Below are 24,562 nucleotides of genomic sequence, written 5' to 3'. Positions count from 1 at the left end.
GCTCACTTACAGTATTCCTTATACCAGCTACCATTCACTGGAACAGTACTACTAATAAAGGACCAAGGCAAAAGATTTCAGGAGCTTATAAATTTAAAAAATAAAACTAATTATCAATTTAACCTTATGATGTCCTCTTCTAAGAAATAAATTGCAGCTGCTAGAGAATACCTCTGAAAAGTACTTACAATTAGTAGTAAAATATAAAAAAATAATTCCTAAAGGGAGCAATCATTTTCAAAAACAATGGGCGAGATGTAATTGGAAGTGAGTTTTGAAAAAGTGTAGTATACACGCACATTGTCAGAACTCACCCTATGTAATAGGGTGTGAGAACAAGCAAACTTGCATGTTTTTCACAACTCCAGAAGTTGTGCCATTGTGAGCATAGAACTCCGGTAGTGTAATAGAGTTGAGTGTTTCACTCGCACACTATTACTTCTGAATACTTGTAAAAAATACAGACCTGCTTTAGAATATCGAGTCTAGCCTGAGCAGATCTGTGAGATCCGTGCACATTTCTGTGTGTAAAAATAAACAGTAGCAATTTAAAATAAAATGACGGAGCATCTCCTCCTCACAAGCATAACCAACCCCGGCTCTGTTGAGCTTGTCCTGGTTCTTAAAATACAGGGGAAAAATGCATAGGGGTCCCCTGTATTTTATGAACCAGCACAAGGATCTGCTGAGCCAGTCCTGGTTGTGGAAATACAGGGGATAAAATGAGTAGGGATCCACTGTATTTTCCATAACCAGCACCAGACTCTTTGTAGAGGGGGTGTAATGCCACAGCCAGGGGAACCCTTTCACTGGGTCCCCCACCCAAAACATTACACCTGACCTTTAGTCAGCCCAGGCCTCTCCAGGGCACCCTGGGCCTGAGCTGATAGCACGGGGATATCCCCGACACCTCCATTGAAGTCTATGGTGGGAATTGCTACATTGTAGCCTATGGAGATGCCTGCCAATTGGCTGGTGGACCCTGCAATGACAGGACATATGTGGCTCCCATTCATTCATGCTGAGGAAGGTTATGTGTAAACACATAACCTTTCTCCTGTCCAAGGTGGTGTCCTGTGTTGTTGTTTTTTTTTTAACCTTGTGGATGTCTACTTGAAACAAAGAGGACGTGATTTACACTAGGAGTATGGAATCTTTTTATCTTTTTTAGAGGTGTTGTGGATTCTACTGAAGAAGGGGATGTGAATGGCTACAGGGATTATAGGTGAGTATGCTTGAATGTGAGTGTGCATTTATGCTTTAATAAAACTTTACTTTCATGTTATGTGTTTCTTGTGGTTATTTTAATATTTATCTTGCAGGTGAACCACAGGTACCAGTGGACTCTTACTGCCCTGCATGCTGGTACTTGTGGTTCTAAGTACCAGCATGTGAGGGAGGCTTGCTGGTTCCTGTAGTTCTCCAGCAAAAACAATATTATTACATCTATTTTTTACATTACACTTTAATACAATCAACCCGGCACCCTCTGGCCAGGGGTGCCGGGGATAGTCCCAGACCAACAGCCCAGGCCTTTGGTGCCCTGGAGAGAGGGGACCCCATTATTCAGAGGGTCCCTACTTCCCCAGGGATCCCATCCTGGGCTGACTAGCTGTCAGGTGTAATGCTTTGGCTGGTGAAATGGTTTCCCTGGCTGTGGCAACACCCCCACAAGAAAGAGTCCAGTGCTGGCTATGAAAATTACAGGGGACCCCTACTTATTTTGTCCCCTATATTTACACAACCAGGACCGGCTCATCAGAGCCCAGTGCTGGTTCTTAAACTACAGTGGACTCCAATGCATTTTTTCCCCAATATTTTAAGAACCAGGACAGGCTCAGCGGAGCCCAGTGATGGTTATTAAAATAGAGGGTACCCATAGCAGAACCCAGGGCTGTTTATGCTTGGTGAGGGGGTGCAAGTTGCATTAAAAGTTCAGAGTTTCGTAGGAGAAAACTCACCAGGACATTTGGTGAGTTTTGAGACAAACGCAAACCTTTAAGTGTATGAAAAGGTCAGAGTTTGTCTCACTCAAAACTCAGACCCTACTACATTTCACCCCATATGTTTTATTTAAAACACAGTAGTAACATAAGCTATATAAAATAGGTAAGCAATTAAATAATAAAGTCACCGGAATCAATAAAAAACATCCAAAAGATGTAAATATAGAATTTACTATATAAATTTTTGCTCTGAAGCTCTTGCAAATCATTGCTATTAGTTTGGCACTTAATAGCAATGTTCAAATAATGCCAATATTAATATAAAAAATCCACGATTGCCAGAAATAAATTTGTGGCAACAAAATAGTTCTTCCACAGTTCATGTGAATAAAAATAACCAACCTCCGTGATCAAATTATTTTGTGGCAATCCTGTCCTATACACAGGAGTCGATAATGTGCCCTTACTCAATCTCCCCCCCATGCCTTTGCAGCTCCTTGGATAAAGTCCTTACCGCTAGCTGACTCCTGGCAACCAGCGCAGCGCAGGTGTCTGACACCTTCTTCTGCATTTGATTAAGATGGATGGAATTACAAAACTGTTTATGTTTCGCTCTGCAATTCCATCCATCTCTGAATCAGACCATCTGTCTCTGCAGATTCCCAGGGCTTGTGGAAAGCTGACTGGCACATATAATAGGAGGGAGTGCATTCAAAGTGTTAGGGGTCAATTTTCTCAAGTTAGAGTTTTTAGAAGTGAAGATGTTGCCCATAGCAACCAATCAGATTCTAGCTTTTATCTTCTAGAAGGTGCTAGATAGATGTTAAGTAGAATCTGATTGGTTGCTATGTACAATATCTCCACTTCTAAAACTCTCACTGTAGTAAATATATCCCTTAGACTCCAGCTTTGCAGTGTAACAGTCAGGTACAACTCCCAAAAGGGAGTAATGGCACTGGCAATAGCTGGGTCACTTAGCGCTGCCATAGTTGCCTATGTAGAGCCAATATTTTAGCCAGCTCGAATCATTAGTAGGCAAACAGCAGATAAATCTCTTTGATACAGAGGAGCAATATGCAGGGATTTTCTCAGTATTTTTGTCTGGTCCCCTTATCTCTCCTTAGTTCATTATGATTGTGAAAAAATATATTCTCCGACACAAAGCAAACTTTCTGTCCAGTGATCTTAGTGAAAGTTACAGTCTTGACAACTTGATAAGACTAGTTATGTAGATTTACTATATAATATTTCCTTTATGTATATGTTAAAATTGCTAAATAAATGCTTGCTATTAAAGTTATGACTAATGTTACATGGCTGAAAGTATAGATATTTAATGTACATTATATTATTATGTGACTTCTATTGGTTACAGGAACACTATTGTGTACATTATTGGAGGTTTTGTCTATATTTTGTCTATATTAAAATATATATGTAATGATATCAAAGACATCCAGGTCTACTGTAGAGCAAGAAATTATATTCTCTGTCACTAGGGGAGTTTTGACAGAGATGATTTGGGTTCTACTGGAAGCAGATCATCACTGTCATACAGGAAACACAGGTGATGCCATGTTCTTGTAGTCACGTGAGGTCATGTTCCTGTAAACACAGAGGGTACTATTATGACACACAGGGATATTGTCCTCTATAAATATGTTTTTACCTTGTGTATGTATGACTTTATAAAATTGCTATTTACATGTGAACCCAATGCAATTGGCTGAAGCTAAGAAGGCTAGTAGAATGGTGAATGCCATTGACCTCCTTGGACATCACAAATAATATTTGTCACTAGCAGGAAAAGGACTAATATAAATTAACTCAATTATAAGAGGGAATAAGTATAAGTGGGAAAAGAAGAAAAGAGTCAAAATGGCTGGAATGTGGTGGCTGTATATGGTTTATATTTGTTCCAGGTAAAATGACATTAACACCATAGGGTCAACTTACTTGCAGCTATATTCTCCACTGTTCATTTGACAGATGCCGTCATTCTTGCAGTATGAAGTTACAATGCAATTTGAAACACATTCAAAAGTGGCATTATTTAATGTGTAATTATTCATATTACAACTAGCAAGACCCAGCAATTCAGGTATAGTCACTGAGGAAAGAAATTAACAATTATCAACAAACATGTTCTTCTCAACGTTGAACCATATTATGTGTGACTGTTTGACAAAACAAGAACATATGTTTTAGCATTTTAATTCTCCAATCATTGTGCTTTGCACAGTTCACAAATGCTGCAAGAGATAACAGTTTGTCAATCTACAAACTATCCAAAATCCCAGCTCTCTTACTGCTGAAACCCCTCTAAAAATTGTAGTATTGATGTGCAATTTATAAGACTAATAACCTATGCAGACAATTGATCTTCATTACCCCTTTGTAGACAGAAACAAGGTAATACCTTTTTTTTAAAAAAACATGAATCCGTAATCAGCTCTTAAAGTGTAGTTTTACCCATAGATCAGTGGTTCCCCAACTGGGTGCTGTGGCACCCTGGGGTGCCTCAGGGCACTTGCAAGGGTGCCTCGCGTTGGTGGTCCTGTACCAAATAACATTTTCAGTCAGTGTGCTAGACAAAACCAGTGCTAATGACTGGCATTCAAAAATATATGTGGACAAAAAGAAGCGCAGCCCTGTCAACCACTACATAACTCAATCTAAGGGAGACATACAGTATAAGCACAATTTACTTAATTTAATTTTTGCTGAATTTCTCAATAAGAAACTTTTGACCTAGGGGTGCCGTAGAAAACGTGCTGATACTCTAGGGCGCCTTAATTCGAAAAAGTTTGGGAACCATTGCCATAGACATTTAAAAGTCTAGATGCATAAGTACAGTAAAAACAGAAAATGAATGTAGCAATTGCCAACAGTAGATAATTCAACAACTGTATACAAACTAGAGACCTCTATGTTTTAGTTTTTGCAAAATCACCCAAACCAAAATACTTGAGGATTCAGATTTTTATTAAATAATTTGAATTAAGCTGGAAACAGTTTATAATTGACAATGCTACAATTGATAAAGTACTAAAATAATGCACAACACTTACATTTTTCACCATCTGTGATATTAGAAATTGTAAGATCTACTGAGCGTCCACTGCTAAGACTTTTATTCTGAAGATATGGCACCAGCTTATCATTAAGGAATTCAATTATTGTCACATTTGCCAAATATGTAAATTGAGCAACAAATTTTGCAGAAAAAGAATTAGAACGATTCCTGAAAATGAGAATAAAACATATAAGGGGTAAAAGAAAACACACAATAGACAAAAATAATTGAAATGAGCACACAATTTGTAAAACAATGTACAAAATGAAAGTAACTAAAACAAATAGACTGCATAGTGTAAAAAGATGAGAGACTTGTCAGAGGGCCAGAGACGCGGGTTCACCCTCCTGATCCCTCACACTCCGCTCTACTGATATGTGCTCGGCCTACAAACCACCGAGCCCTCTAGCGGCTGAACCCCTTGCAGTGGCAGTAGTTCTGGCACTTGCTCAGAGAGAATCTGATGTCTCTCTTTGGAGCAAAACAGAAATGTATTAGCTTATTGCTGACTGGCACTGAACTGGTAAAGAAGAGGAACATTTAGATAAATGTTTTGAACAGATCATCTTAATGATTCAGGAAGAAAAAAATGTGCTCAATAATTTAGCACTTCAGAAAAAAACTACTAAAAACAAGCTGCATATATTTGATCAGTTGTCCATCAAGAAAAAAGTGTATCCACGCCAGCCAAGGAGAGGAGCAAAGTAGCTCTGGCAAGCGGAACAAGAATTGGCTCAGAATACTCCAGTAGGGCAATCTAAAGTAGAAAATTGGGACTCCTTCATTGAGCCATATTGCTGCTGACATTCCAAAGACACCACCCTTGCAAATATTTATTGAATTGGTGAAAGTGGGACAATAAATAGATAATGCTCCATATCTACTCTTGAACAATATTAAGGGGTAAATTTACTAAAGTGAGAGTTTTTAGAAGTTGAGATGTTGCACATAGCAAGCAATCAGATTCTAGATATTATCTACTAGAAGGGGCTAGTTAAATGTTAAGTAGAATGGACAACATCTCCACTTCTAAAAACTGTCACTCTAGTAAATATACACCTAAAACTACACTGACCAATCCCAGGGTTGAGAAACTACATACTCTAGAACAATATTTCTGTTTTTTAGAACATCTTTGTAATGTGCTTTTGCCCTGTACTTATAACCATGAAACGTCGCAAAAAAAAAGTTGGGAAAAACATTTGGAGGTAGATCACACTCACTGTGGGGGTTCCAATACACTTGTATTACTAAACAGAGATGTCACATCAATATGAGCACTCTTTAGAAGACTTTTAATCTGCAGAAGAGAAAAAAACAGAAGAAAAATTGTAAACTATACACTAAATATGTGACCTTCTCTGGAGATCGCTTTATGGAAAATTGGTTATTATGCAAAAACAATAGGGATTGTAGTGCTATAACAAGAGCAAAGATGCAGTCTATCAAATAAATACAGTAAGCAACATGACATATAGGGAAGTAGACAACCTATATAAGTAGATAACTATTATCTGTAAAGTTTAGCAGATGTCATTGTCTTCCCAGCTTCCAATTCATCTATACTTCAGCTAAAATGCTGCATCAACTCTAATAGGGTAATACACTTTATAAACACAAAAAGATTGTTGCTTGTAAGACAGTATAAATTACTATCCGATAGAAATGTAAGATAATAACATATTCAGCACCAATAGATCAGGTTATCAAGACTTATCCTGGCAGTATTATGCAATATAATACAATGTACATACCATATCATAAGCTTGCTGGTAAGTAAAGTTAGTTCCAGCAGATGTTACTGTTATATTAACAGATCTCTTTTTTATACCTATAGACAAGACAATAAATATTAGAAGACTGTACACACACCACATTTACAAGAGGAATATATTATTATTGTAATATTTTTAAGGTTCAGCCTCAGAGAAATGTATCAATTAATTACACTTTCACTGCAAATAATTATATTACACAATCCATGGATGAATTGAACAATTCTGAATACAGAGATATAAAACACTCATAATTTTAATACAGTGATATATACAGTAGTACAGTGTGATATATAGTATATAAAACAAAGGTCTCCAGTCAGCCTCAGCATTTGAACTCACCTGAGCTAAATTGTGCCTGGAATCTGTTGCTGGTTGTTGTACATCTATCACCAGAGAACGGCGGGACACAGTCACATTTAGGAGTGCAAGATGACCCAATCCTGGTGCACGTCCCACCATTGCTACAGTAATTTGCCTCACACTCAGCACAGGAACATGATGTGCCATCACCTGTAGACACAAACGAGTACAACCAATATATTTATAGGCCTGAGCATTTATAACGGAAGGAAAAAGAAAACTGCAACATAGTGCAACTCATTCTCTTACATGTAACATTTTAACATACTTTAGAAGGAAACATGTGTATGTCTGTGTGACACAATTATACTATTATATTCAGTTACCTGTGAATCCAGCCTTACAGGTACAAATGTAACTCCCCATTGTGTTAGTACAGACTGCATTAGTCAAGCAGATACTGCTGTTTAGGCATTCATTAATGTCAGCACAATTTGTCCCGTCACCTGGCAAAGCAAAATAGAACAATTAACTCAAAAGCAACAATTGAATTACCAATACATTAAAAAAATAACTGTTGCCCCTTATAATAAATGTGACTAGACAGACCTATTTTGTTTGCAGATATGCACCTCCTTTTATACTGCAGGGGAGGAGAAGATGGAGTTTAAAAGTAAAACAAAGGGTGATCAGTGGTAGTTGCACGTGAAAGGAGCAATGTGGCTGTAAAGTGGGCTCTGCACTGTGGGAATGGGACATATGAAGTCTTATGGAGCTACTGGTTCAGCATTTATTTATTTTATTTATTTATTAACAGTTTCTTATATAGCGCAGCATATTCCGTTGCTTTACAATTGGAAACATTGATAGAACAAAACAGGGTAATAACAGACAGACATAGAGGTAAGAGGGCCCTGCTTGCAAGCTACCATCTTATAATCTCTTTATGATGATCTCTGATCCAGCCCAGAAACATATACAATATTTTACAGGTAAAAATAAGAAAAGAAGCACAGTACTGTACATCTGAATCAACTAACTAAATAAATACTTGTTTATTTTTATTTTGGACACTTTATAACAAGTTCTTTAGATCGCAAATCTGATGCTGAATCGTCAACTCCAAAGCACCGAAATATGGACAATTCTAAAAAAAAGGGGGAAGTGCAGCAAACATACAGGGGAGTCTTAATTTTTGGGGTAACCCCTCCACCCCCTAAAATGGGTATTTGGGGGGATAGCCACACATATTTGTTTAGAAATAGGCCCCATAGAAGCCTTACACATGTAGTCAGGTCAAGGAGCTGTGGATCTCTGAATTTATGCCAAATAGAACAATATATATGAATAAGTGAAACAACTACATTTCTATATATGTTTACTCTATGAAAAGATATGAAATATAGACTTTAGGGAGCCACAGAGTAAAAAGTAACCTTCAGAACATTGTCATTGCTTGGCCTAGAATTGCCTGAGTTACAATAAATACAAAAATCACTGAATTTGCTTGATTGCAATAGTTTCAGTACTAAACACTGGACCAAAATGTATTGCCTAAAGTGTCTGGACCTCTAGGATTTAAACCCATTTTTTTCTAGTTCTCCAGTCTTTATACTCACCAGTAAATCCATCTTTGCAGGTGCACTTATAGCTTCCCGGTGAATTAGTACATACAGCATTGGAAGTACATTTGTTTGTTACCAGACATTCATCTATATCTGTGGCAGATGATAATACAAAATACTGGTGTTAATGTAGTACAATACATACTTCATAAATAAATGACGCATGGCCTGGATAAGCAAAAAATCTATATCCATTAAAAAATATAACCAAAAAGCATAAAAAATATATTCACCTGTACAATGCAATCCATCCCCAGAGTAACCAGTAGGGCATAGTCCACAGTCTGTGGTACTAATACATGATACCCCAGGGAAGCACCCTTGTACACACAGATTAGGAGGCGTTTGGCAGAATTCTCCTGTGTAGTTATTTGAACAAATGCAGCCTGCAATCTGTCCATATAAACAAAATAATTAGCTTACAGCAGGAGTTCATCAATATATCACAAGATAATGTAAAATATCACTTTCCCTGCAGACATGAGTCATTTATTAGTTTACATTTACAGATATTCCCAGGTACATCATTGCCTGTAGCACAGAAAATTGCGCCATACGTGGCGTGAGGCGAACTCCCACGATTGGAGATGCGCATTTGTGTCTCCATAGGAATGAATGGGAGATGCACTCCTGCGATCAGAGACGAGCATCCGCGTCTCCAAAGGATTGAATGGAGACACACTCCCGCGATCTGGGATGTGCCATAGCATATCGTGGCACATAACGCGATGCGCACGCACGTTTGTGGAGCGATCAGCCACAATGAACTTGGGGCGTATCTGTACATATAGAAATAATAAGTTTCAAATACATAAGTAGACAAGGGTCATTTTGTTAAAGGCCTGTGTGCTTTCTGCTCCACATTTCATTTTGAAACATTGATATAAATATTTTACCTGTATAGGTCAAGTAAGGAGCAGAGTGTCAGTAAAAACCAAAAAACAAATATGAATAATTAGCAAATTCATAAAAATTAGCGGTTTTAAACAAAAACTTAAAAATAAATGTTCATATGATTCTGATACTCACAGAAAGAGAGCTGCCGTTGACTTTTGATACTGTGGTATAATCACACTGAGAATTCTGAGCACAACTGCAGACAACAAAGTTGGGCTGGAAGGCGGATGAGAGGTTTTTAGAGTCGGTTGCTACAAGACTAAAGGTGAATTGTGATGTACTGGTTGGTGACCATGTCAGAGACCCAACAGCTGTAACAAAATGAAAGAAAGTAAGTAAGTAAGGATAAATAACTGTTTTGACTGCATGGGTTGGTTTCATGTTATGCAGTGTCTATTAAGTGAATCATGTTGTGGGAAAAGTGCACATTACGTCACCCTGTGCAATTAAGAAATAAACACGTTAAATGCATGATTTTTTTAAATTTAGATGAGTATTAAAAGCATAAATAAAAAAATGAAAAAAAAAGTGAAATTTCAATAGAATGACTATAGTCAATGATACCTTTTAGGATTTAAGAAAGTAACAGCATGTCCCCTCCTGCTCCATTAAATTGTCTACATTCAGGACCTCACTCAGAGTCGGTCGTTGCGGCCGCACGGTTGTACGCCACCGATGTTCGCTAAACTGGGCATGCGTAAAATTCGCAATGCACGTGCGCAAACTAGCTGTTACGATCGGAAATATCTCTCTCCTTCAACTTGGCAAGGTCGTTAGTTTGAGTGACAGGATGAGGCGTTTGTGGGTGGTAACAGGGGAAGGTGCTTGTGAACGGGGGAGTGGAGATCCGAACACAGGCGTGCCTGACTATGCAAACTGCGTTTTATGGGAGTGCATAATTAACAAAGTAGTGTCATAGCACACTTGACATGGGAGGTTTTTACACTGACTTGATCGTAGAGCTTAAGAGAGGGTATGGTCAACCTTAAATTCTACGACCAGTTCCGATGGTTCCCGATGGTCTTGATTAATTCTTATATGCCCGGAGATGATGTGTAATGCGTACGAGAAGGGGGCGTATTTTTTTGTCTTACGGCCGCATCCTCCCCTTGGTCGGCCAGCTAACGATCCGATCTTAAGGACGCAACTTGCGAGTGCATCATTTGCATATCCGGCCCCTTTTCCCTTACGACCGTGCGGCCGCAGCGACCGACTCTGAATGAGGTCCTCAGTCCCTAAACTGGCCTAATGCCTAATTCAGGGATGTATGTGCACCCGATGTTTACACACCTCTGATGTTTTTAGATCTGCGCATGTGCAGATCGGGGGTTGCAATGAGGCTTGCAGTGTCCAAACGCACTGGCGAAACAATATTGCAGAAAACTGGCCCATTTCACTGGTCCCAGCAGCGGGATTTTATCGGACATCCAGATTAACATGAGGAGTTACTCAGATATCCGATAGTCACACAGTTGATCCAATGGATGTTTCTACGGATGCAGCATCGGATCACAGAAACCGGTAGTGGGCGTCTTTTTTTTTTACGCATTATGGCCCTGATTCAGAGCCGGACGCTCTGACCAGAGCGCTCGCTCTGAATCAGGGCCCACCTCCATTAAAATGGAGCGTCCTCCTGGACGCTCGTATAGCTGTGGGTCACCACCCACAGCATATATGAGCGTCCAACAAGATGGTCGCGATGGTCTTGACCATCGCGACCATCGGACTTGCGAGTGAAACCCTGTGGTCGGGTTTCTCAACCACAAGGCCAGGAGTGATTTTGGCTCTATCAGAGCCAAAATCACTCCCACTGACATCACTAGTGATGTCAGTGAGGCTGACTTCAGACGGTAGGCGTTCCCATAGGAACGCCTCCGTCTGGCAGGCACGCCTCCGGAACGCCCACCAAAGGGGGCGTGCTGTCAATCAACATCGACGGCACGCCCCCTTTGGTGCGAGACCCGGAGCGATGGAAAGTCCTTCGCTCCCCGGGTCTTGCGCATGCGCACGACGGAGCTCCCTCCGTCGTGCGAATGCGCAGTGGGGAACTTCGACCCACTTGCGAGCGTACTGCCGCTCGCGAGTGGGTCTGAATGACCCACTATGTTTTTATTGAAAACCATAACAAAATACAAACACTAATTCTTTCACATATAAAAATGTCAGTTGAAAACATATCAAAAGAATCAACATTTGATATATCAATATAGTTAATGATATTATACAATATGGTCACATTTTACAACAAAACCTTTATTGGACACAATTACATCAGAATAAATGAATAAAAGAAAAATAAAAAATAAAGAAGGAAATTAAAGAAAGGTGAAGAAAACACAAAAGAAAAAGAAAGAAGCCTCCTACCAGATCGTAAAACTGATACAACCGATCATCTATTTTTAATGAGCTACTAAATATATAACCGGAGTCTGTTTGAACTCTTCCTTAATCATGACTAAGCATCTTATAGTGGTCTGACTCCTTTTACTGCAACAAGGCATGCCAAGTCACAGTGAAATTGTTACCCCTGTCTGAGTGGGGTAAAATTAAATCGTCCATAGCCATATAATGATTAAGACTTGTACACCACTCAGACATGGGGGAGGCAATCTGGACTTCCAGTGAACAGGGATCACGGCTTTGGAAGCACTTAATATATGACGCAGTAAAGACTTTTTGAAGTGTGCATAGGGTTTCCAAACGAGGTTAAGTAGCCAAAAGCTAGGGCAAGAAGGCAAATCCTCATAAAGAATAAGGCTTGCCATTTCGATTACTTTGTCCCAAAAAGGTCTAAGAGAAGAGCACTCCTACCACATGTGTAAAGGTGTTCCCGGCTCTGTCTCACATCTCCAACAAGCGCTAGGGACTCCTGGATACATTTTAGAAAGCTGGCTGGGGCAGTGGTACCAACACGAGAGGACTTTATAATGTGTCTCCATAGTTAACGCATTTGCGGATGCAGGCAAAGTATTTCTGAAGACCTCCGGCCAATCATCCTCTCCTATTAATACCTTTAGATCTGATTCCTAATCAGAAATAAATTTGGGTGTACCAGAAAAAATACGTTCAATTAACATTGTGTAGATAGAGGACAGAGGATGTGGTGGGAATCCCCGAACTACACACATATTCTCAAACGGAGTATTACCCCTCCCGTATGTTTTAGGGAAGCCTAGTGTTGAAAGAAAATGCTTTATCTGCAAGTATTTCCAAATCTCGCTGTTAGGCAAGACCCATTTAGCTTGAACAGAGGGAAATCTCATAATTTCCGAACCTTCAAATAGCTGGTTAATCTTGAGAATCCCCTGTGCCTTTCACAATCCAAATGAGTTTGCTGGGATCCCCGGTGAAAAAGCCGGATTACCAAATAGAGGGATTAAAGGAGAAGGGATAGGGGAAAGAAGGAGATGTGAGCAAAGACAACCCCAACAGGAGATGATTGGGCTCAGGAGAGGATGGTTAGTTCAGGGTAGGGTCGCAGGCCAAGGAAAACCTGAATCAACAGAAGGAAAGGAAACTGCTTCAATATCAGTCCACTGCTTCCTATCATTTAACCTACTCCATTCCATCACCCTCATAAGTAGGACTGCATGATGATAGGTAAGAAAATGTGGCAATTGTAGACCTCCCAGATGTTTTTTCCTAAAGAGTATATCGTGTTTGTAGCGGAGTTTGCAGGCCGCCCAGACAAAGTCTCGAACAATTCGATGAAGTGTGGCAAACCAGGAATGGGGTATTGTAATTGGGAGGGTTTGCAAAATATAAAGGACCCTGGGAAGTATATTCATCTTAATAACTCCTATCCTTCCCGTCCACGAGATCTTCTTGAGACGCCAAAAAGATCTGTTCGCAGCTTAGTAAGAAAAGGGAGAAAATTAGAGTAGAATATTTGAGAGAGATCTTTATGAAGGAAAACTCCTAGATATTTTATATGTGTGGGGTGCCAGGAGAAGTGGCAGAAAGATTGTATATCCTTCATACATTTCTGATCTACTGTGAGGTTAAGTGCACTAGATTTGGATAAGTTTACTTGGAAAGAGCTCCAAAACGATCAAATTCATGGAGGATGTTAGGGACTGATGTCCGTGAGTTTGTAATTACCGCCAAAAGATCATCCGCAAAAAGGGCTAACTTGTATTCTCTCCCTCCTATAGTCAGCCCCGTTACATTAGTATTAAGACGAATGACCCTCGCCTGGGCCTCCATACATAAAGTAAATACTAGTGGTGAAAGATGGCAGCCCTGCCGAGTGCCATTAGCAATCAAAACCAGCTCAGACAGATCCCCATTAATCTTCACACGCGCAGAAGGAGTGGAGTAAAGCGCTCTAATTCTCTGAATGCCCGTCGGACCCAAACCCATATTCTCCAGTACCCCCATCAAGAAATCCCAGTCCACCCTATCAAACGCCTTTTCAGCGTCTGTAGACAAAAGTACAGTTGGGACCTTCTGAGAAATGACCTCATGGCTTCACGACCAGGGACAAATCCCACCTGCTCTGAGTGGATCAGATTGGGGAGAAACAATTTGAGATGGTTCGACATTAGCTTAGCGAAAAGCTTTAGTTTAACAGGGAGATGGGTCTGTAACTGGAGCAATGGGCCGGTTCCTTCCCCTCTTTAGGTATCACTGAAATATGGGCAAGCAAAGATTGGGAAGAAAAACAGGAAAGGTCCGAGACCTCATTGAAGGCATGGAGCATCAGGGGGGAGAGCACCTCTCCGAACATTTTGTAGTAGGCAATAGTAAACCCGTTGGGGCCTGGTATTTGCTGTTAGGTCTTGATTTGATCACTGCTTCTAATTCCACTGAGGTAAATGGCTCTTCAAATGACTCTATGTCCATATTTGATAAAGTATGAAAACCAATTTCCTCCAAGTAGGCCTTAATGGAGGCCTTCCGCGACGACATGTCATTCCCCTCCCTGGAATCTCTTAAATTATACAATTGGGAATAATAAAATTGAAATGCTGCTGCAACATCTTTTGTGGTATTACATATGGCGCCAGAATGTGATTTTACCTGGGCAATGAATGTGGCTGCACGTTGGTCACGAAGTGCTCTAGCCAGGAGTCTCCCTGCCTTGTTTCCTCAGAGAAAGTATTTACTGTGACATTTACGGATATCTGATTTAATTTTATCGGACATAAACATACTAAGGACCTGACACAAATTAGAAAGTGCTTGGAATGTCTCAGGGGAGAGGGAGGATTTATGTGTGAGTTCTAAGGTTTGGATCTTCTGTATCTCTTACTCCTGAGCATTGCTTTTTTAAATACGATCTCAGCTGAATTAGCTTCCCCCTTAAGACACATTTATGTGCTTCCCAAACTGTTAACTTGGACATGTCAGGGAGATCATTAGTGGCTATATAATCTTCCAAAGTTGACTGAATTTGTTGTTGACAATAAGAGTCTTGAAACAGTGATTCGTTCAGCTTCTAAGTGAAACAAGCCGGGTGAGAAGATGGAATTGTAAGACTCAATGAAACGGGGGCATGATCTGACCAGGAGATATTACCAATCTTTGTTTCTTTTGTTAAATGAAGAAATCTATGTCAGATAAAAAGAAAGTCTAATCTAGTGTACAGTTTGTGGGGGTGAGAGAAAAAAGAATAATCTCATGTATTAGGATGTTGTGTGCGCCAGATATCCACTAATTGATGTGCATGGAGAGTTTTCTTCACCTTATGATGAAACTTGTCTGAGTACCTAGGTGATTGGTTAGAGGATCTAGATGTGGGTCTAAAGATCAGTTGAGGTCTCCTCCAAAAACCAGTATACCTTCAGCATGGGCCTGGACCAGGTTCAATGCCCTTTCAAAAAAGGCCGGTTGGGCTTTGTTAGGTGTGTATAAATTAGCGAAGGTACATATTTGGGTAAACACCTTACATTTTATTACTAGGACCCTGCCTGCAATCAGTGGTAAACAAGTGATTTCAGTAATGGGAATATGCTTGGCAAATAAAATTGCAACCCCCAGAGACTTGCCCTCAGGATTATTGTAAAAGAATCCACTAGGAAAATCTCTGTTCCTAAGATGTGGTGCAGCACCTTCTTTGAAGTGTGTTTCTTGGAGAAACGCTACCTCAGCGCGTTCGGCTTTCAATTCTCTTAATACTCGAGATCTCCTCTCAGGGACATTAAGACCACTCACGTTGATAGAGACAATGTTTAAATTAGCCATAGTGAGTGGTAGAAATATGCATTAAAACAGGAGAAAAGTTAGAATGTTCATAAACATCGGCATGAGTAGAAAATTTGGAGACAGTCAGACATATTAATCTAGTATGATTACATATCACTGGTATAAAAGGCAAACGGAAGAAAGGAAAAAAAAAGAGAACAGAAAAAAAAGATTGTAATTTAGAGAGCAAAAATCACTTAACACAGTGAAAAGGAGAAACATACATATAACACCGCATCTGGACAATATAGTGGCAAAAACTAGTTTCGCCACTAGGACCAGGATCTGCCTATGCGGTGTAGGAGGCAACAGGGGATGGACAGGTAGGGGAACCGCATTACTCTATAGAATAATATCAATAAATTGATGAATCTATCAGAAAATTATACTTAAAATTGCATTTAGAATCAATCACAGAAGGCAAAGGCACATCCTTAAATAATAAAAATACCCGATTAAATTCCCATTAAGTATCCAAGAAAAGAAAAGGGGTATGTAAGAAAATATACTAACATAGGAGTAATATAACACAGAACAGTCCAATGTACGATTTAAAGTACTAAGTTCTATTGAACTATATATATCTTTCGGATAATACATAGATCCAATTAAACTTTAGCTCAAGCAACTCTGGTCATTCTACCACCTTCCAAGGGTTTTATCGGCAGACCACAGACCTTTAAACGGGGACTCTAGCAATTATATATCTCTCATAACTAAATAAGTCAATCAAAGCTCATAAAAGAGAGTATCAAAGCGTCTGTTGCAGAAGTCCCATAGAAAGCAATATCAAGGTCCACAACTTCATGGGCTGACAGCCTTGGATGTCCCAGAGATGGGCGAGGTACAATGAGGTCTTCTCCGAGAACTAGGGGGGGACCTCACAGTTTAAAAGGGCAACATCTTAGAAGGCGCCAGAGGTGGAAGGAGATTATCATTAGAAGAAATCCAGTCTGGGACTCGTACTGGATCAATGTCCAGAGCAGAGCAGAGCAGAAAGGACCGATGTCATCCGAGAGGCATAGAATCACCATCTTCCCTCTATTAGAAACTGTGAGACTAAAAGGGAAGCCCCATCAGTATCTAATATTGCGAGAACGAAGAGCATCCATTAAGGGTTCGAGATGACGTCTCAGATGTAGGGCTTGCCAAGAAAGATCCTGGAATACCTGTATTGGATGGTCGTCAAACTTTAAGTTGTCTAAGTCCCATATTTTCCGCAAGATGTCGTCTTTCTGCATGAAATAATGTAATCGGCAAATCACATCCCTTGGCCGCTCAGACTGCAAGCCTCTAGGACGTAAGGCTCTATGCGCCCTATCACAGACAATAGAGTAATTAGGGTCGCGACCTAGGATTTTGAATAATTTTGTTAATACATCCTGCAGCCCTTGGTGGGGAATGTCCTCCAGAATACCTCGGACCCTCAGATTATTACGGCATCCTCTGTTGTTGAGGTCATCAAGATGGGCTTTCAAGCTTTGTATTTCCACTGCTTGCGCTTTAATAGTGTCAAAAGAGCATGTTGGAACTCATCCATAGTCTCTCCATGTTCCTCCAGCATCACAATTCGTGATTCCAGATGTGATAACTCCGACTTAAGCGAGGCAACTTCAGAATGCACCACTTCCCACAATTTATTTTCCAAAGATGCAAAGTCAGCTTTAGAAGGAATATCTGTTTTAGTGGACAGGGTTTTAAGGATTTGCAGGACCTTCTGGAAATCCTGGCGATTGCCTTGGCCAGACATGCTTAAGAAATCCTCAGTTCCAGACAGGGTATCAGAAGCCGCAGAGTTGGCTGGTGATGAGGGGCACGGGGAGGCGCACACTGAGGAATCTTTTTGAGAGTGGAGAATGTGGTGGAGATCAGTTCTGGAGGAATCCTTGGAAGGCTTGGGCGTACTTTTCGACCCCCGATCTTTTCGTCGACTCATGAAAACACTACTCGAGTGTCAAAAGATGGGTGTGTAGGGTAATAACAGCAGCTTGGTCCCAAGCGGAGGAGGTATGAAAAGTAAGACAGGGTAGGGCAGGTTAATTGTCTCTGGGGAGAGGATCATCGGTTTCCGGAGAGACGGGAGTGTTTAGAGAAAATGTGATAACCTTGCCCTTCACGACCAGTAATATGTATAATTAGATTCATCAAATAAATTGCAGTAACATCAATGAGCAGGAGCAGCGGCTATCCCCACCCATCAGACCCCATGGAGGAATCAGGCAGCCATCAGAGAGACCTACATTCCTGGCAAGAAATTATATAGCACAATTAAATCTGAATGTTTGCGTTGGCAGCATAAGACCACAAGATGGGGGTGTTCACTCGCTTATGGATTCACATAAAGTTCACAGACAGATTTTCTGCAGAGATGTAGTTTTGAATTGAGATAGTGATGTGATAGTCAAAATTATTTCTGTTTGAGGCTGCCAATGCAGTTGCAAGGCTAATATTAGCTCAGCTCTCCAGCTGGAATAAAAGGTGTAAGCAGTACATATATTTACTGCCTTAGATATAAATATAAGGGAGCATAATGGAGAGGTCTCAGAAAACATACCTTCATCCGACAGGGCAAAAGAGGGTTTAACTGCATGGACCCTGCTTTAATTTCAAGAACACCCCAGGAGTCAATTACCACTCTCTTGCTTGTACTTTGAGGGAAAGTGCGGATCTAAGATGGCGGACTTCACCGGAGGTCAGCCGCTGGATGTGGTCAGAAGCAGTAGGCTGAAAGGAGAGAGAGTCCCAAGTGGAGGGTACACAGAGCTCCGGCAGCCACACACCACCCAGCCTTAGATGGAGGGAAACTGGGTGAAGGTGAGTGAAGGGGAAGTCCCAGCAGGTCCCCCTGGGGGAGCAGGCTTCTCTTACCCCCGGCGTCTGTGTTCCCGGGCGGCAGGTCCCCGCGCCGCCACCAGTCAGCGCAGAATATGTCCCTCTCTTTCTCCGGGGACAGCTCAGCAGAGGTCGCGGGTGAGGCGTGGGAGAGTAGAGGAGGGAACAGCATCACAGCAGGTGGGTGATCGCCGATCTTGTCGCCGGAAGGCACCGCCGCCGGGGGCCTGTATGTAACTTGAGGCCCCAGCTTCAGGGTGGGGAACAGGTCGCAAGTGGCGGGAGGGTAAACCCCGCTTTTCTACCCGTAATCTCGGTCGCCAGGCATGCAGGAGGCGGCAGAGACTATTGTGAACAATTTCTTGCTTAAATTGTCCTCCACACTGGCTTGGAAAGTAACTTTTTTCTTAAAACCACACTAGAGCTGTAGGGAGACACTTCTAGTCTCGATGGCTGCCGTGGGCGTCTTTTTACTTAAGACGCCTCCTGCGGCTTTTGCATATTTTAGAATAGCAGCTGCATACAAAGACACAGTGGCTGTGCTACTGCGTCCATCTCTGAATCAGGTTCTTAGCTTGGATTCGGATAATAGAAGACAAAATTTACTAAGTGGCGGGTTCTAAACCCAGGTGGTTTGGTGACTATCCACATATTTACTAAGGCCAAAACCGCTGCAAAACTGCTGTCAAAACACATTTTAAAACAGAATAGAACAGAGCTGGGATAAAATTACTAAGCAGCAGTTTTGGTGTCATTTAGAAACTCCCACCAAACAGCTGAGGTTTAGAACACGCCGCTTGGTAAATTTTGAATTAAGAAACAGATATAGCTATTGGGATCCCTGCAACTGGCCAGTATACCCACCTATCAAGTACCTGTATAATGGTAAAGAAAATAAAACAAGTGTATCCTGCACAGTACAAAAAAAAATGCTTAAAAAATAGTTTTTTTTATATTCTTTCTGCTCTTTTTCCACATTTCTTTTAATTGTTGTTTATCTTATCCTTTCACATAGAATCATCATTGATTAGAACGTGTTTTTTTTATAAAAAAAACACATTTTCATTTCCATTTATTTGTTGGGAATAGTATAATGGTCCTGGATGTCAGAGACCCCTTGATAATACATTAGGCTAAATCAGTGAGGCTAAACCTTTTTTAAAGCTGGGAAACTAGGTGACACTGTGCTATTGTTTTGGGGGTTATAGAGCTGATGCAAAATTGGTTGCACACAAAACAGAATATTGCCACCCATATGCAATGCTCGCAATGTGTTCTTGTATGCAACTTTAGCATATGCACCTGGTTTATGCAGAAACATATCAAAGCTGGGGGGGAGGACGTGCAGTGCCACCTTTCCCTTTGTGCTCCCCGCAAACACTTTTTGTAGACAGCGGCATCTTCCATATGATATGGCACATGAAAATGCCGCATGTCCAGAGTGCCAAAGTATTTACTATCACCTGGGTCACCTTTCTGAATATATCACAGAAAAGATGACCCAGGTGCAAGCACACCACGGGTCTGTGTGTGTTCACCGATTATAGATGCACAACAAATGCATTAGCTATCAGGCATCAATAAAAACTACAAAAACCTCTGTAATACAGCAGAAACAACTCTCCAACTTGTGTTTTAAAAAAAACAAAATAAAAACTTTTTGCTTAAACATGTTCGCAAAAACGCAGCTTATTCCAGAGCAACAGCGAAAGCACAATCATTCATAAACATTTTCTAAGGCATAAACATTTTCTTTCCCAGGCATATATAAGCCTCTTTTCCCTACTTTGCATGTGTTTACAATTGTAACACCCTACCTAGCCCATCCAGACCTCAGAATTTGTCAATGTCAGAATGATGCATAGGCGCATACATTACTGTTCATGACGTACATAGTGCAAAAATCCCTACTTTTCGCATGCCGGATTTATCACCAACATCACTGGTTCTGCATATGAAAAATATTGCGCGCGTCCCCACTTATCCCAGTATTCAATTAGAAATCGTCGAAAACGGGAACCGGCGAAATGCAAACAGGCGAAAAGTGCTGTCAGATTTGGGGAAATCAGCCTGACATCCCCCAAAAGATGCACTGACATTGGCAAACACTATAGATACCCCCGAATAGCCCTGCTGAAGGTATTTGGGGTACTTAAATGCTCTCAATAGCTGATAATTAGCGTCTTTGCATAAGTGGTGAAGAATAGCATTTAGGAGGTTTTTTTAGCAGAAAATAAGTAGTCCCAGCAAATTTGGGTTACATGAAAATGGGTGCTGCCATATTTTAAAGTTGCTAAAGTGAAGTTTTAAAAAATGAAGAAAATCCACCTGTTGCAAGCACCTGCAAACTTAAAAACACCTGGGACATACTTGGGGAACACCATGGAGTCTATTTCGTTAGTTTTTAACTTTTTCCCCCGACTTTCGACTTTTCGCCCCCAAAATAAAAGTACTTTTTGGGGTGATAAAAAGTATTTTTACATTTTTTTATGCCGTTTACCTTTGGAGGACTGTCCCAAGGGTGCAGGGGGATTTTCCGAAGTTTGCACCCCAAAACCCCAATTCTGCACTTTTTTTAGACACCTATTCATAAGCAAATTTTTTCGACGGTTCCATTGCATTGAGTTTCCGCACTGGCGAAAAGTCTCCAGAATTGAATATGGAGGAAACTTTTCACATAGCGAAATGACGTCACTCGCAAAACTTTATAGCTGAAAACGGCTTTTCGCCGCTAATTGAATATGGCCCTAAGTGTCCATGTACCACAGTTCTGAGACCCCAATAGTGGTTGTTTCCAATAGAGGGGGAAATGTAGACTTGGACATATGTCCATTTTTGTACATAAAATATTCATTCACATACTGCACACTTTCCCCTTGTATGCACATGCATATTTGGTAGCATCTACATTTACAATCGCTTACACTTGGAGATACAGAACAAAGTGGACAACCATAGGCAATGTACAGTAGGGACATGTTAATTAAACTTGGACTAAAGCAGTCCAGTATGCTACACTCTTCAGGAGGTTAATTGCTAGCGGATACTTTTGATGTGGATAACAGAACATATGCATGTAAATGCACTTTTCATGTTTGCATCTCTTCCTGCTAACATTGAAGGCACAAATGCATACAACGCTACATGAAAGAGTTTTTCATTTACGACAATCAGGTGAAACCTCATGAATTTTTTTCCCCCTATATATTTAAAACCAGGACTGGTCCTGCAGCCTGGTGTTGGTTTCTAAATTACGGTGGAACCCTACACATTTTGTTCCCTGTCATTTTAGAAACCAGGACAGGCTGGCAAGTCCGGGGCTGGTTAGGCTTTAGGGGGGCCCTATGTAATTTATTTTTTTACTTTTTTAACCCGTTTTTTTACAGGCTAGAACACAAGCAGCTTACACATATCTCACTGATATGTGCAGGCTGCTTGCTTGGGAGAGTTTTGCAGAGACACTCCAATCTCGGGTGAGTCATCTCCTGCAAAACCTGCTACTCCTGCAAAACCTACTATTCGGGGGATAAATCTCCTGCAAAACCTGCTACTCGGGAGAGAAATCTCGTTCTGCTTCACCATCGGCCACTTGGGAGAGATATCTCGTTCTGCTTCACCATCGGCCACTTGGGAGAGAAATCTCGGTCTGCTTCACCATCGGCCATCTCAGCTAAACTCACTTCTTTGTAAATTTGCGAGTCTCAGGAGCTAATCAAGTTGAAAAAAAAGCAAACTCTCCCAGACTCGATTTTTAATAAATTTACCACTAGGTGTTAGTTTTGTCCTTGAATACAACACAACGCTACATATAACTGTATCCAATGCACATAAAAGAGCTGAGTTGTACCCAGCGGAACAATAAATAAACAATTCTCCCTTGAACATTAAGGATTTATTGAAAACTACAAAATACAAGTCCCAAAACAAAGCAAAGCATGTTGTTACATTTGCAAGGGGGCCAGTAGAAATAAAATAAAAAAGGCAAATTCTGTTATTTTATATTGTGAACAATAAAGTTGCAAAAAAAGAACATAAATGCTGCACATTATCTATTTTTTGGTTTTGGAAATGCATTTAGGACAGCTAGAGATGATATAAAAAAAGTTGAATGAAATAAGCAGAATCACTCACCAGTTACATTGATATGTGAATTTGTACCAGGGTCAGCAGTAAAAATGACTCCTGTCCCATTGGCAGTGTATTGTACTGTAACACTGCTCATTATGAAAGCTTGAATGGTTGTATTACCAGCAATAGAAGGAGGGACAGCATCTGAAACACAGACAGGAAACATGTTACACTAACTTAAAGAAACACAAATGTGCAGCCCATGTAATACTAAATATGTCAAGTTGTTGATATAATATTTATACGTCATCTCAATTGTAACCTGCATGCTAAGCAAAGTTAAGCTTGATACGCAGTGTAAATAGTGCATATTATAACACAAATCCTTGGAATAATATATCTAAATATTTGAAGTCATTGAGAGGTGGATTTAAAATTTCCATGTTAAGAATAAATAAAACTATGAATAAATAAATATACAACATTCAACAATAAATCTTTATATTATAGTAGATGGCAATGTTTCTTTATTTAGATCTGTTTTAATAGTAGATAAAATGGAAACATCAGCATGCATCTATATGGGAATAAAGAGTAGAATTTATCATAATTATAATATCATATCATAAATAAAACATTCTTTGACTGTGCTTTATATAGAAATGTACCCAGGTGATGGACCATTTAAAATAGGATTGTACTGTATAGCCTTTGTCACTAAATGCTGAACTAAAACTGACCATAAATGTTAGACAGTCATTTCCTATATAGGGCCTGATTCAGGACGGATCGCTGATGCCGTCACGCCTGCAATTGCACATGCAGTTCTGCTGTGAAAGTATACTAATATGTGCAATCTCACTGACAACATGCAGACGCCCACTTCCCCTCTCACACATCCATAATACCTTGCAATCCAGCCAAAACATTGGTAACATCGAAGTACATCGGAGCCGATAGCACATTCACAGCTGGTCAGACCTTACTTATAAATTGCTAACTTTCCTGTGAGCAGTTAGCTGCATATGTTATCGTAGTGGCTAAATTATGCGCACCGCTGCAACGGCATTCATACGCACTGGCACGCCTGCGTTTCTCCGACCAAGCCCCTGTCACCACCCCCAAACGGTACATCCTGTCACTCTGCAATGGGTCCCGATCGCAGTGGGGCATTCACGATGCATATGCATGCACAGTACGTAACAATCGGCCATCTGCGTATGCTGTTGCTGTTGCGATCCGTCCTGAATCAGGCCCATAGCACAGAATTGTAGATGATTTGGCAGTCGCAGATAATGATACTTACTCAGCGTAGTATTTGTTTCCTGTAAATTGTCTGCTACTTTCAATGTTGCTAAACCCAGGTCAGTATTGTTGGTGCTCATAGCATCAAAGATACATTGTGTATTGTTGCCACACAAGGTCTGCAGCTGTGTGTATCTGGATGGATCTTGTTTAGACAAATCACTTAAGAAAACTGGTGTGAACATGCTTTTCCCATTTGCTTGAATATTGGTAAATAGGTTCAAATCCTTTGCCTCCCCTGTGTAGTAGAGCAAAAACAGAACAAATGTGATCACTGAGGATTTGGGATTATAAGAAAAAAACAACAGTTTTTAATCTACATATATTAAAAATCCCTTTACATCATTTTTACTGTACAGTAAATGAGAATGTGGAAGATAAACTGTAAACAGACCATCTGTGCTGCAGGAGCATTCCTAGGATAGCCAGTGGGAAAGATTTTATATTAAACAACAAATATTTTTGGGTATATTTCAGAAAAAACTTATTAGGGCTGATTTGAATGTACACTTGTTGGTGGAGCTTATCTTGGGTGTATTTGCACTGAAC

The 24,562-nt window shown here is 40.4% G+C and overlaps 1 protein-coding gene across 1 annotated transcript in view; it reads right to left on the bottom strand.

The window, feature by feature from the left end:
• The window catches only part of LOC148542657 (uncharacterized), a 182,273-nt gene that overhangs the window by 6,930 nt on the left and 150,781 nt on the right, over positions 1-24,562 (bottom strand). Inside the window, 11 exon segments of the mRNA XM_088467577.1 lie at positions 3,903-4,056; positions 5,018-5,190; positions 6,246-6,322; positions 6,777-6,853; positions 7,140-7,310; positions 7,487-7,606; positions 8,720-8,818; positions 8,959-9,118; positions 9,755-9,933; positions 22,772-22,912; positions 24,015-24,251. Of these exon segments, the coding sequence (XP_088323703.1) occupies positions 3,903-4,056; positions 5,018-5,190; positions 6,246-6,322; positions 6,777-6,853; positions 7,140-7,310; positions 7,487-7,606; positions 8,720-8,818; positions 8,959-9,118; positions 9,755-9,933; positions 22,772-22,912; positions 24,015-24,251 (1,588 nt within the window).

The sequence above is a fragment of the Taudactylus pleione genome, unplaced genomic scaffold (genome assembly GCF_031769625.1).
Source record: "Taudactylus pleione unplaced genomic scaffold, aTauple2 ptg000010l, whole genome shotgun sequence".
Lineage (NCBI taxonomy): Eukaryota > Metazoa > Chordata > Amphibia > Anura > Myobatrachidae > Taudactylus > Taudactylus pleione.
This window is presented reverse-complemented; position numbering and strand designations above follow the sequence as displayed.